The 15,671-nt window shown below is 38.3% G+C and overlaps 1 protein-coding gene across 1 annotated transcript; it reads right to left on the bottom strand.

Annotated features, from left to right (window-relative positions):
* Positions 1–219: 219 nt before the first annotated feature.
* On the bottom strand, positions 220–1,278 carry SGF3 (POU domain protein). Its single transcript, NM_001043991.2, has one exon. It carries the CDS (start codon positions 1,276–1,278, stop codon positions 220–222), a length of 1,059 nt encoding a protein of 352 aa, NP_001037456.2.
* Between the last annotated feature and the right edge of the window lie 14,393 nt (positions 1,279–15,671).

Genomic DNA, 15,671 nt, shown 5'->3' with positions numbered 1-15,671 from the left:
CTTCACTGAAATTATAAAGAACAACTTAAACTTAGCGTTCGAAAGTCCACAGGACGGGGCTCGCCGCACGGACTATTTACAAAGTCGGCGGCCCGTCCGGTCACTGCGCCGCGGGCACGTCCCGGCCGGCGGCGCGTATGTACAGAGAGTATCCCGCGGGCGGGCGCGCTAGTGCGGCTCCGCATAGTAGGGCCGCGGCGGCGCCCACGGGGCGAACTGTTAGTGCGCTGCCAGTGTGTGGGCGCCCTGCGGCAGCCCGTGCTGCGGGGACAGGCCCGGCGGGGAGTGCTGCAGCGGGGACCCGTGCACGTCTCCGTGTCCGTAGTGTGCGTGCCCCATGCCCTCCATCATCTCGCCGCCGAGCGTGTTCGGTGGCGTCATCCTCTTCTCTTTCTGTCTCCTGTTGCAGAACCACACGCGCACCACCTCTTTCTCCAGCTGCAGGCTGTCCGCTAACGACGTGATTTCTTGAGCGGACGGTTTCGGCTGCTTGTGGAAGTGTTGCTCTAGCGCACCTTTCACCGAAACCTCTATAGAGGTGCGCTTCTTCCTCTTCCGACCCTGCGCCGCTATTTTGTCGATGCTGGTCGGGCTGCCCGTCGTCGAGTCCGCCTCCTCGAGCCACTTCTGCAGCAGCGGCTTTAATTTACACATATTTTTAAAACTGAGCTGTAACGCTTCGAAACGACAGATAGTCGTCTGTGAAAACACATTCCCGTAGAGCGTGCCGAGCGCGAGCCCGACGTCCGCCTGCGTGAAACCGAGCTTGATGCGGCGCTGCTTGAACTGTTTGGCGAATGCTTCGAGGTCGTCGCTCGTGGGGGTGTCCTCCTCGGGCTGATCCCGCTCCATGGCGTGATGATGCAGCGGATGCGGCGAGGGCTGGATGTCTCTGAGCATATGGTGTTGGTGCACGGGCATTGGGTATCCTCCATGCAGTGTGACGGGCGAGCCCGCACCGTAATGCGGGCTGACGACGGGCGCGTGCCAGCCGTGGGCCGCATGCTGCAAGTGGCGGTGGTCGTGAGGAGCCGGGGGAGGCTTCACGTCTGGTTGATGTGCGTGTGCGTGATGCTGGTGCATCGCCCAGGGGTCGGCGGGTGGCAGTGACGTCCAAGGGTTCCCTATCACGGGCGCCCCCGGGGACGGCGACCCGCCCGAGTGCAACGGATGCTGGTACTTCATGTCGGCAGGCTCAGCACTACGCGGCGACGCCGCGTGGTACCCGCCGATGTTGCCGAGCTCCATCTCGGCGGGCATGTACGTGGTCGCCGCCATGGCGCCGTATCTCAGATCCACGGTGGACGGCGTCTTGCCGGCTCGAAGGCTCTCGAGCCTTCAACTGGCTTATTCTTTCGCGAAAACTGCGCGGGGGTCGCGCTGCGCTGCGGTAGCGGCGGGGGCCACCTCACATCACCGGATTCGACAGCGAGCGACATGCGCGTGCGTGCGCTACGGCAGCACGGAGCGAACTGCGGGGCTCGGCGGCTGCGCGCGCCCGCCGACCGCCGCTCTCAGGGCCGGCCCCGCCCAGCGCGGCCGCCCGCTAATGACGGTGTAATTGTTGCCCCGCCCCTCGGCCCCCTCGCGCCCCGCACTGGAAAACTCTCGCGTCTGTACGTCTCGCGTCCGTGCCCGCCGCACTCGCCGCACTCGCCGCACTCGCCGACCCGCACCTGACGCTCCGCCGAGGACCGACGGCGCGCTTCCCAGTACAATTCCTTGTCATATAGACGAATATAACTGACTTGTCGACTTTTACTGTACTTACACTCGTTTTAAATATTATACTGCTTACGACCGCGTTCCGCTAACGTCACGGCCCCAATTTAATAAACAAATCGAACACGATCTAAGACTCTCTTTTTTATTTAATTAAAATTAAACGCACTAATTATTAGAGCATTTTTACAAACACTTTAACGTCTTAGACTATTTTTAATCTACACGTAACGTCATTAAGCACATGGAATGGCTTTCTGATACATATATTTTTAATTTTCACCACAAATTAAGTGGAATTTCCTACTTCAGCAGATATTACATTAGGTTTTAGACATTCTAGGGATACAGACGATAACTGAGAAAGAAGTCCACCGTTCTGGCACAGAGATGTTGTACCTACCTACCAAATCTACTCTTAGTAAACTAAAAAATCTTCTACTAAGTAACAACGACTTGACATCGTTACAAAACTGAGCGAGCGTTCAATTAGAAAGATTTACAAGTGTAATGCAGTAGACATAAATAATTCCTCCTACAATTGTTTAATTCTGAAGCTCTCGAATTTGAAACAAAAATTGATAAGAATACAAGCTACTAGTTACCCAGAGCAAGTTAAACAGCTCTCTGCTAATGTCGTTTCTTCACATTATAATTGAAATATCATGATTTAAAAACGTTATATACATATAAAGATATGATTTGTGAAAGCGGCATTTAAGCTGTGGCACAATATCGATTTAAAATTTTCAACATAGTTGTTGTCTGTATGTGCGCTTTTGTGGTTTCTATATTAATTCAACTAGACGCATTCCGGTCGGGAATTTGGCACGGAACGCTCTGATCGCGACTTGGACCTTATTCTCTTACTGGTCGAAGTCATTTTCGAATACCAGACCGTCGAGATCAATATATTTAGGTACAAATAATGTTAACATCAAATTGGAGTAATAAATTAGTTCAACGCTGATTTAAAATGCCTTATTAAAATGTTTGAAACTATTTATGTGTTTTAAACCTAAATTATTATTACCTTTCACGCTTAAACTGGGTAGTCAAGCTCACTGTGCACTTTGTGTTAAGTGGTTATTGTGTCGTGTCATCAAATTGAAAAAACTTTTTTAGTTCTTTCTAGATTTAGCACTCGAGCGTTTTATCCATCGATGTGGTAATATATCGATGGTTTTATCTATTAGTTCTTTTAATAATTGAATAGGTTTTACTTAATAAAAAAATCCATTATTAACAACAGTAGTTATGGGTATGTGTAAAAGTACCATTCTAGATGCCGATTCAATTTTCATTTGGCATTTGAATCTCTACAACAGGATCCATTATGTTCTTTCCGCAAATCGAATCTGTGAAACTTTATAAGCTAACTTCAAATTTACTTTTTAAAAGGAAACAATAAATTTACGGTTTTTTTGATTATTTTTTTATTGCGTAGATGGATGGACGAGCTCACAGCCCACCTGGCGTTAAGTGGTTACTGGAGCCCATAGACATCTACGACGTAAGTGCGCCACCCACCTTGAGATATAAGTTCTAAGGTCTCAAGTATAGTTACAACGGCTGCCCCACCCTTCAAACCGAAACGCATTATTGCTTCACGGCAGAAATAGGTAGGGTGGTGATACCTACCCGCGCGGACTCACAAGAAGTCCTACCACCAGTAAAATAATTTACATCTAGTATTTACATACAGACGATTAGAAAGGGAGCCACATGATTCGTAAAGTAATAACGTAGGAAGATGAGGATACATAATAATATAGAAAATGATAACTGGCGTCCGTGGGCATCAACAACGCCACAGTCAAGCCGTTACCTATATTACGAAATCAATTATATATGCACACTGATTTTTTTTGCAAAAAAAATATGGAATTAGTAGAAATAAGAATTGCTCAATAAAAGGTTTAGATAACTTGTAACATTCATAGATAAGTGTATATTTAATTTAGTTTGGCTTAGGGAAGAGCTTTTTACTACTATTTTATTTGTATTAATTCTTGTTTCCTTTTTTTTTGTTTCCCTAGTAATTTAACACGTTCTTATTGGTAAGAACCTTTAATTGACTTTCTGTTTCTATTTGTTGTTATTTTGTTCTATTATGTTAACTTAAGCTGTTGGTCCTCCTTTTAATAAATAAAGAAATAAATTGAGAAAAAAACAACAGACATAAATTTGAAAGTTTCAATGAAGTAAACTAAATTAAGATCCTAAACTCTTATTTAGGAAAGTAAATAATTAAAATACATAATATAATTATTGTAGTAGCCATTATTATGTAACTAACACAAGATTCTTCCAGTTTCAATTTCATTAGCAACTTCACCTCGCCACTATACGAGCACCAAAACAAAATATTTAACTAAAGCGACGGCAAAACCTGTATTTAATATTAATAAGAACACTTTTACTACTTCGTGTACAATCACTCTTGCTATTCGCATCATAATGATAATTATTTAAATTAAATGACAAGGCATGAATAAAGCGCCGTCGCGCCGGCGGTATCTTAATGCTACTTTTAACGCCATCTGTTGCCGAGTAGACAAACTTTATGGTAAACTTCCACAATTTTTCACTTTGCATTTTTTGAAGATAATATTAAATTTTGAAAATTGAATAGCTATTTAAGTAAATGTTAATTTAAATTGAAATTCGACTTATTTTAAATATATTTTTATAAAACGAATTATGATTAGGTACAATGAATATGAGAAGTATTAAATATAATTTAATTTAATACTTTAACTTAGAAGAGTAAATTTTCAAATAATTCACAATAAATAAGATAAGTTTATTGATCATAACTGAAGTTTAAAAAAACCTGTATATGCGAATTATTCTTAATTTGACGTTAATTATTATTAGGCAGGCTGACTGTGTCACGGGCATTGCCGATCTGATAGATATACTTCTTTCAACCTTTTACACCATGGACTCCGTCAATAACTATAAATAAATAGCTAGTTACAGTTTTCTTTTACTTTTAAGCTTATTTTTGTTTAAATATTTTCAATTCTTTAAGAGCCATAAAGCAAGGCAAGCAAGCAAAAATGGCGAGAGCAACGCCATCTATCCAAACAAAACTAAATTAATACTCTTATGTGAGGGCTGCGTGCAAAGGTACATTACTTAGTCAGACAATGAAGTTGTGTTGGATGCGGCTTCCACAGAGACCAGTTGGATTATTTGAGTTTTGATAAAAAAAAACATGATATTAACCATTAAATTTATTCCTTAAATTACTTTCACCATAAAGTACTGAGGTTAAAATAAGGATAGATTTATTAAATTTAGCCTAACAAAGCAAGATAGGGGTGGCACACAGACGTCAGTCATGTTGAGAAGGAAGTTCAGGGAAATCTCTTCCTGCTACCTGCTTTTTACAAGTTTACGTGTGAAGTACCTAAACAGCAATGTAAAAAATTTCGTCACATCAATAACAAAATTTCCCTTAAAAATCCAACTCGATTGTTATAAGCACCATGTTTATTTACCAAGATTTACGCATTATTACAACAGATGGTTCGACAACAGTCTGGTATCTGACGGTCCTCGTCAGATCGGTACTGAAAGTTTTAAGAAGAACTCAAATCTAGGAACATCAGGAATAACAACAACAAAAAATTTGAAAAATTAATTAAGTTTTAGTTTTATTATCGTGTTAATAAACAGCTTAGATACTAGTACGAGCAACAATCCTGTTTATTTTTACCACAAAGAAGACAAGCAAACATAAGAAGCGCTTGTTTATTTACATTATAAGTTATCATTGATAACAAAAGTAAACATTGACTAATTTTTAATTATTATATTTTTGAAGTGAAACTTCCTTATCGGCGTTGGAAAAAAATTTACCGTCACGTTTTTCGGTTACGCGTCACATTTTTCCGTTACGCGCCATCTGTTTTGTATTCATGTCTATGATAATAAAATCCTTTTGTTTAAACTTTATCTAATTTAACTTTTTTGTATTCATGTCTATGATAATAAAATCCTTTTGTTTAAACTTTATCTAATTTAACTTTATTTAACCAATTTCTAGAAAGTTGCATGTAGATCATTTTTCGAAAAATAAGGCCATAAATAAGTTTCACTTCTTACGTGTGTACACTAGTACACGCACACATTTTTTTTTATTATAATTCCTGACTTTCCCAGAATTCATTTCTTCTGAAGTTAATACTTTTAGTCCTTCAGGTTAGAAGGGTGGGACAAATCTTATACAATACAACAGAATACAGACTTCAACGCTACTTCTCTAGGTGGATAGAGGACGCATTCACTTTATAACGTCTATAGACTGTTGTGGCCACTTAATATCAGGTTTTTTTTATTTCTTAGAAGGGTGGACGAGCTCACAGCCCACCTGATGTTAAGTGCGCCACCCACTATAAGATCTAAGGTATAGTTACAACGTCTGCCCCACCCTTCGAACCGAAACGTATCACTGCCGGTATAAATAGGCAGAGCGGTGGTACCTACCCGCGCGGACTCACAAGAGGTCCTACCATCAGTAATTACGCAAATTATAATTATAGGCCCTTGACTACCAAACACATAAAAAAAAAACATATAAATCTAAAATAATAACCTTGATATAGTTTCATTGTGTAACCTATTGTTCATCTCAACAATGACGTATTCACTTCTAGTATCAAAAGCTTAATCTCAAGAAATCCCCGCAAAATTTTAAGGTAAGTGACGGGCACTCAAGTTCCTCAAATTCTCAATTCTTCGTACAAATTGAAGCGGTTTGACGATCGGTAGCCCGGAGCGCATCGGCTTAATGGCGAACTAATAATAGCTATAGGAACGCCCGAATATCATAAAATTAATCACCATGCAAAACGTACGCTCATACAGACGGTAGCCGGTGGAAAAGGCGCATAAACCCATAATATTGGTAAACATAAGCAAGGATCATTCATTTATATATCTATATTCGTGATAACCGGTGCGAGTAATGGACAATCTCTTCATTTGTACACATCTTTGATGTGTCTTTAGCGTTTTATCGGCAAGGACCACTAAAGCACAACTGACAATAGTTATGTTTAACAAGATATGAAATTATTCTGAGCAAGAAGCTCATAAATAAAATTTAATATTTATTTCTAGCGTATAAAAAGAAGATGGCACTCTACTAGGTCTTACTTCATATTTTGCCAATGTTAATGCCAAGAAAGCGTTTGGTTAAAAGTCTCTATATGGCTATGATACGCAAATTCCAGTTAGAAAGTTGAATAGCGGTATTCTTGTTAGAAACATACTTTTGCGAGAAGATTCTTAGTTAGTAAATGTACAACATTATAAATGCACACTTATTTTTTTTCTTCAAATTACAAAGTGTTTGAGTTTCAGTTATGTCATTGATAATTATCGAAACTCTAAATTTAATATAACGCACGAAATCGTAGCGATATCTATCGACGAGTAGAAGTACCTAACTGGTAGCAACTTCAAAAACACTACCAGCAATCTGTAAATACGGACATTCAGTCAGGTAATATGACAGGGGAATGAATATAGCCATACATATAGAAATATATCGCTTAAATTATACAATATTGTAGTAAATCTGTGATTTTTGCCATATCGCCAAGAAGCACTTTAAAATTGCTTCAATTAGTTTTAATAGCGAAAATCATAATTTGCTGCCTATGAATACTCGTGAAGATAATTTAATAAGTCTTTATAGAGCTCACCTTGAGACACCTTGAGATCCACTCACTTCACACAAACCTAGAGAACCTCATGTCCTCTGTCTCCTTCTCGGCAGAAATAATCACGGTAGAAGGATTTACTCGTGGAAGCGCTAAATATTTTTTTTTCTTTTGCCCTTGTAGGCATACGGCCCACCTGATGGTAAGTGGTTGCCGTCACCCGTGGACTTCAGCATTGCCAGGAGCAGAGCCAAGCCGCTGCCTAACTTTGAGTAGTCTCCACAAGCCTCGTTTGAAGAAGGACATGTCACAGAGCTCGGGAAACACCGTGGAGGGGAGCTCATTCGAAAGCCGGATGGTACACGGCAATAAAGATCTCTGAGAACGCACTGTGGATGAACGCTGTAGCTCCAGATAGTATATATGAACTCTACTCCGGTGGCGGGCGGTGCGATGGTAAAACGAGATGATGGAATCATCTTAATAAAATACCACCAGTATTTTATTAAGAGAATAAGGTGGTTTTCTTTCAATTTTTTTTTGTTGCATATGTGGATAGATGAGCTCACAGTCCAGCAAGTATTAAGTGGTTACCGGAGCCCATAGACATCTACAACCTAAACGCCGCCAACCACCTTGAGATATGAGTACTAAGGTCTCAGTATTGTTACAACAGCTGCCTCAAACCGAAACGCATTACTGTTTCACGACAGAAATAGACAGGGCGGTGGTGCCTACCCGCGCGGACACACAAGAGGTCCTACCACCAGTAATTACGCAAATTTTCATTTTACGGGTTTATTTTTAGTACACGATGTTATTCCTTCACACTGAAAGTCAATCGTGAACATTTGTTAATTGCGTATTTCATTGGAGCAATTAGTACCCGCCTGCGGGATTCGAACACCGTTGCATCGGTAGATACGAATATACCGGACGTCTTATCCTTTAGGCCACGACGACTTTACATTTTTTTTGAAGTGAAACTTCCTTATCGGCGTTGGAAAAAAATTTACCGTCACATTTTTCGGTTACGCGTCACATTTTTCCGTTACGCGCCATCTGTTTTGTATTCATGTCTATGATAATAAAATCCTTTTGTTTAAACTTTATCTAATTTAACTTTTTTGTATTCATGTCTATGATAATAAAATCCTTTTGTTTAAACTTTATCTAATTTAACTTTATTTAACCAATTTCTAGAAAGTTGCATGTAGATCATTTTTCGAAAAATAAGGCCATAAATAAGTTTCACTTCTTACGTGTGTACACTAGTACACGCACACATTTTTTTTACAATTCGTGACTTGTGTTCCTTAAGCCTGTACAATATTATGAGCGGACGCATTTGATGTTCATAATCGCGAGTCAGCTGGCCGCCGTGCCGCATTTCATTCAAACATGTCCCAATTTTTATAATACGAACATAATTTTTATGTAAAATCTTGTTTATTCATAATGTTTTGACTTATCATCGTAAATATTAAAAGTGATTAGAAATTATTTTTGTAGCTTTTTAGCCTTTGATGCTGAATAAAAAAATGTTAATAACTTGTTTTTATTATTTCCATATTATTTAATTCAAGACAAGAGTAAACTTCACGTTCAAGACTAAACGCCCTGGAAGCTTACTAGAAATCACATTTATAATGGTATTTCCAGTGGTTTTCATATAATTGTAATTTAAGTACAATATTAGAATCATTTTTTTTTTGCTGATGGCAGGATATGTAGGTATATCACGGTCCTACCTATCAGAAGAACAAACAATACAATATATATGTAAAGAAAAAACTTTATCATGTATAATCTTTAACGCTCTTTAGTTTTAAACATGATTTTTCTTAGACGGAAACACTTACCTGTCTGTCATTGAGTGGAAAGAGAGTTCAGTATTGTATAGTATAATAATATTACTGTTTTTTTTTATTTATTTTTTATATATAAATTTTATTATATTAATTTAAAAAAAAGATAAACGGCTTTAAATGTTGTTTCCTTATTATATCACAGAAAACGCAATTAAGTATTTTACTGTTTATTAATTCTGAAGTATTCCATATCATTTTATATAAGTACCACTTCGATAAAGCGGCACGACATGAGAATCCTCTCATCGTGGCCGCCGGATCCTGCGGACCAAATGGTAATGGTCATTTCGGATCCTCCCGATCCACTAACGGTGCTTTTAGGTACCCCTAGCACCGGTCATTGTTCTCGTCGAACCCGTCGCTTGCGACGAAGGGCTCGGCGAGTAAATTAACCCACAGACACATTGAGTTTCTCGCCGGATCTTTTCAGTGGATCGCGTTTCCGATCCGGTCGTAGATTCTGCGAAGCATGGCTCTTGCTAGGGTCCGTGTTAGCAACATCGCCAGGTTTGAGCCCCGTGAGCTCACCTACTAGTTAATGTTACGCTGATATGGTCTCTCTAGACCATCAGCTTAGGTAGGAAAAATATAGGAATAGTATACACGTTTCAACCTCATCTTTCAACCCCAACACTCGTGGTGTTGGGTTTTGATGACTGTGGACTTAAATATTTTCCAAGAGAATGTAACATAACATAAAAATAAAATTTTTACAATTGCGATTTTCATACAATATAATATTGAGTACGTACGTAACCGTAATATGACACAATGAAGGTCAGAAGGTTCAACGAAGACGGATCGATTTGTCACGGCCCACGCACTCCTGCGGCGATCTGACCTCACACGAACACACGTAATTACATGTTTTACAATATTATATTAAATTAAAATGAGCTGTTGCAAGCAATACTTTGGGTGCTTTAATTATTTTTATCTTCAACAAAAAATAATGCTAATTAAGGCTAGTCAGAGCCTCTTCACAAAACCCTCTAGCCTCTCATTTTAAAATAGATCGCATTGTAATGACATCTATCTTACACTACACAATGCAGTAATTTACACCAGAATTGACTTTTTTTAAATTTTAAATTATCCCTCATACTGCCCACTTGATGATCATGGACATCACAAAGTGAATGCTGCATATATTGAAACATAAGGTAAACATACATACATCTCATCAAACAGTTCAATGTTGGAGATGCTACGGAGATATGATGTGGAAAATTTATAACCAGTCAGAACAAGATCACGTAAGATCTTCTAAGCATTCCTGCAACATATGCTTAGTTCAACAATTGAGTAAGGATAAAATGAATTGAATTAGCAGGAAATTGTACGTAACGAACTATACAGGGTGTGGTTTTTTGTGTGTGTTTTTTTGGATTTTTTTTGTATTTAATTAAATTAGTTTTTTCATATATAGATAGTTGAACGAACTGGTAATGGTGGGTAATCCTCGTCGCTCATAGATGCAGCAATACCAGGGGCATAGCCAAGACATTGTCTACCGCCTTATACTCTTGTCAAACCCCGGCTTAAGAAGGACGTGTCAGAGCGCAAAGGTCCAGACATGATGTTTTTTTTTTATTGCTTAGATAGGTGGACGAGCTCACCGCCCACCTGCTGTTAACTGCTTACCGGAGCCCATAGACATCTACAGCGTATAGTTAGAACGGCTGCCCCACCCTTCAAACCGAAACGCATTACTGCTTCACGGCTGAAATAGGCAGGGTGGTGGTACCTACCCGTGCGGACTTACAAGAGGTCCTAGCAACAGTGATGGCATGAAAATCATTACACAGCTCATAAGCTTAAGGACTACAAGTACACACATACTATTATTTAAATACGACGATTCAATCTCAATATTCAATATTCGACAATAATGACTGCCTCCTCAAGACTTGACACACTTTATATATTCAATTTTATCTTTTGTTGGTGACAGCTATTCTCAAAAACGCGGGATTTTCGTCAATTCCTATTATATTTACACACTACTATTATTATTGGCCTCCTTAAAAAATAGTTTTTTTTTTTTTCAAAATATTATTATATATTATTATTGTCGAATTTTGATAATTGAAAATGAATATTGTTTTTTCGTTAACTATGTTATAGGTATATAATACTCGTAATCTAGTAGCTTATTCCAACTTCAGCAAAGGAAACCGTCTCTTTACACCTGCTATACGAAGTTAAGACGGCGCTTACAAAAACTTAAAAGCCACTTTAATGAACACATTTACGGATATTTTACTTTACTTAGCAGTCGAGAATATGTTAGCAATGCGACCGTCGCCTTGTTTGTGGGTTGGGTGAGAAAATGCACTTTTGACGGATAATTTTGCAACTTACAAGGCTGTGGACGGCTTTGGTTAAGCTTTAGCTGGTATTTTCGTGTCCAACGTTTTTATTGCCTTCAAAGGTAGACGAGCTTGTAGACGCTATGACATGTTCTTCTTCAAACGAGGTTTGTGGGGAGTAACTTAACGCTAGGCAGCGGCTTGGCTGTGCCCTGCTGATGTCCATGGGCGATGGTAGCCGCTAACCATCAGGTGGGCCGCTCGTCTGCCTACAAGGGAAATAAAAAAGAATAAAGATCGCTAATAAAAGCATATTAATAAATATTTTATGGTTTCGTATTTATGTAAGTATTTGTAACTAAGACGTGTCTGGTGGTAGAACTTCTTGTGAGTCCACAGGGGTAGGTACCACCACCCTACCTATTTCTGCCGTGAAACATTAATTTCGGTTTGAAGGGTGGGGCAGCCGTTGTAACTATACTGAGACCTTAGAACTCATATCTCAAGGTGGGTGGTGGCATATACGTTGTAGATGTCTATGGGCTCCGGTAACCACTTAACACCAGGTGAGCTGTGAGCTCGTCCACACATCTATGCATTAAAAAAAAAATAAAAAAAAATAGATTTTATATGTCGGGCTACGGTTGAACTCTAACATTGGACTATTTCGATAAGAAACAATAATTCACACGAAAAGACGCAAGTATACGATTTAAGACAAGACTTTCCGTACTACTGATGTGCAAACGAATCGACAGCCCAAAAAACGTTATGTGGCTTAAGTTTAATTTTTCCCACCAGAACTTGTGACTGTGTCGCTTACTGATGGTATAAATATAATTAAAGATGTGTTATCAGTATTGTGTTACATGGTATCAGTAGTTATAAATATTTTATGAACAGATATGAGTAGTAGGGTTATTTTAATAATATCCTGAAAAGCACCCCACGCTTTTTTTACAATAAAATCATTTTTTCTTTCACTATTTTTATTTTTATTAAAATTTGTTTTCTATTTTTATTTCGATTTTCTATAAGAACGTATTTTGTTAGTTTTTTTAACTATTAATTATTTTTCATTTTTTAGTTGAATTTCAATTTTTTCAAGGTTTTTTTTTATTTAGTTTTTTAAATATTGAATTGTCATCGGTCCTCAATAAGTATACCAAAATTTGAGTTAGTCCGAAGTTTTGAAGGGGGTCAAAATCATATTCAAAAAATTCCGTTACACACATACGTCTGAAGCTAATAAAAGCGTATTAATAAACATAAATAAAGATGTGTTTGTCCGTGAGATAGCGCTAGATAACCAATGTCGACTGATAACAGCAACATTATAGATCGTAAGGTCTAGTTATAAGCTGAACAGTTCTTTCAATCCCATAATAACAGGCATCATTGCAGTCCACCAGCGCAAATGGCTCTAAGGAATTTCTGCATCAGACTACTGTATTCCAAAGAATGCATACCAAAACTATCTTTAAATGAAAACGCTTAAAAACGATAATCCTTTGAAAGTTGAAAAGTTGTGTGTCGTTTTAATATTTAAGCTTTAGAAGTTGAACGTTTATATCTTATGAATATAATTAGTGGGTGTGGTGCAATCAAATAGTTGCCGGGTTCGGCTCCCGGGTGGAACGCGGGATAAACGATTCTGGAAGGTCGACTACACGGAGACTCGGACATTATCGATGTTGTTATTAATCAAAAAATAAATAATAGTTTATCCACCTCACGCTTTTTTTTTACAATAAAATAATTTTTTCTTACACTATTTTTATTCAGATTTATTAATATTTATTTTCTATTTTTTAGTTAATTTTTTTTCTATAAAAACGTATTTTGTTAGTTTTTTTAAACTATTATTTATTTTTCATTTTTTGTTGAATTTCAAGTTTTTTTCTTCAATTTATTTTTTAAATATTGAATTGTCATCGGTCCTTAATAAGTATACCAAATTTCAAGTTAATCCGACGTTTTTAAGGGGGTCAAAATCGTGTTCAAAGATTCCGTTACACACATACGTATGTCTGAAACTCATTAAAGCGTATTAAAAGTCCGAATTATTTTTATTGTTCGAATTTGTTTATAGCGTTTTATTTCCGCTTTTGTTTTCCATTGTAACCTGTTTAATTTCGCGCTTGTTTTAATCGCATTAACTTTTGTCACATGAGCAATTACAACATCAACAAAACAAAGATATAGCCGACGGAAAGAATCCAAAATAGTGTTTTTGTTATTAATTTTTATATTGGTGATTCCAATGTAATTTGCAATTTTCACGAACACTTTTATGACTTACTGCTGTAGCAGATTGACTAATTTAACATAACCAATGCTATTTAAGTGTTTTATAATTCAAATTTTAATTCTTAAATTACTGTGAATCAGACACGGTGCATTTCCTTGTTGTTATCCCCGGAGTGGGAATTCAAAGTAGATAACGATAGCGACATTAGGACATCCTTGGTAAATGCGAAAAGGAATGAAATAGAGTCCTTGGTTCTAATCTACTGTTTCTTTGTATCATTGTGGAGCAACGCAACCAGGTTAAAGTAGATAAATGACTAATTCTAAGATCTTTTTTGTTTTATTGCATAGTTGGCTGGACTAGCTCACAGCCCACCTGGTGTTAAGTGGTTACTGGAGCACATAGACATATACGACGTAAATGCCGCCACCTTCCCTGAGATATGAGTTCTAAGATCTCAGTATAGCTAAAACGGCTGCCCCGCCCTTCAAACCGAAACGCATTACTGCTTCACAGCAGAAATAAGCAGGGTGGTGGTACCTACCCGTGCGGACTCATAAGAGATCCTGCCACCAGTAAATCAGTTCATCTAAAATAGCATAAAAATTTCGTAATATACTGACAAGTTCAAGGTTGAATTTTAAGTATCTACTGGAGCCAATAAGACCTGTGGACATACTCTGAGTTGACTGTATAACACTGTCATCTTTCAAACCGGTATGTATCACTGCTTAACGCTTGTTTTTGCCTCTGGTAGATGATGTCTACTGCTTTTGTTAAGTTATCGAAGCCAAAAGATATAATAACAGATATCTACCTTAAGACATGACGTCTAAGGTCTAATTTTATTAAAGACTAGCTGTACCCGTCCGCTTCGCTGGACATTTAAAATTAACATTATTATTTCTCACCCCCACAAAGATTCTCATGATTAACGCCCCCGAAACTGGTATAGGGAGTCCAACACTCATATAAATATTAGCCTATCCATTAAGTACATGTATTTTCTACATGGATACAAAGTTTCAAGTCAATCGGATGCACGGTTCAGTAGTTATAACGGAACATCCGTAAAAACCACTGTAGATTTATATATTAGTATAGATAGACCATTTGAATTTTATTGTGACCTCAGAAGTTTATCGCTATATTAACGTTGTAACGTAGTCGAGGCTTAAAATTCTGAATGTGGCATCGAGACTTGCCTCCGATCATATTGTTTTTGTTTTGTGTTCATTCATTATTTAACAGCTTTCGTGCTTTCCATTTCATTTCAATGCTTATAGTCAATGGCACATCGTCGTCTGTGTCGCGCCGTTAATGCTGGTAGCACTGTGTTATACGAGCCGGTCCTTACCTGCCAATTACTGTCTGATATCAAACAATCGTTAGGATGACGATTTCAATAAATATCTCACTCCTGTTTCTACAATGAAGGAAACATCGTCCCACAGAATCAAACTTACAAAATTGATCGATTTGTGTAATTTTTGGTAGTGGGGTATACTGGGAGTCGCGATGTGTACCACTACCTCTCCCTCACCTTATTCTGACGCGAAGTAGTCATACTTTCGATTTTAAGCGATGGGCTTGCTGGTATAATTGAGACAGACGGTTAGTTCGTCTGAGCCTCAAATTAAATACAAATAAATGAAAGATCTCAATAACAAATTCCAATCCACACCTGCTCCGCTCAGTGCCAGGTATTCCGTAGTGTCAAGTACATTACACTTATCAAGAAGTGCATTTACATAATGTACCAATACGTTTATTTCCAACCTGAGGCAGGCTTACTTTGAAATAATGAGCATCCATAGAGCCGTTCGACTCTTTTTCA

The sequence above is a fragment of the Bombyx mori genome, chromosome 22 (genome assembly GCF_030269925.1).
Source record: "Bombyx mori chromosome 22, ASM3026992v2".
In the NCBI taxonomy this organism is placed as follows: Eukaryota; Metazoa; Arthropoda; class Insecta; order Lepidoptera; family Bombycidae; genus Bombyx; species Bombyx mori.
This window is presented reverse-complemented; position numbering and strand designations above follow the sequence as displayed.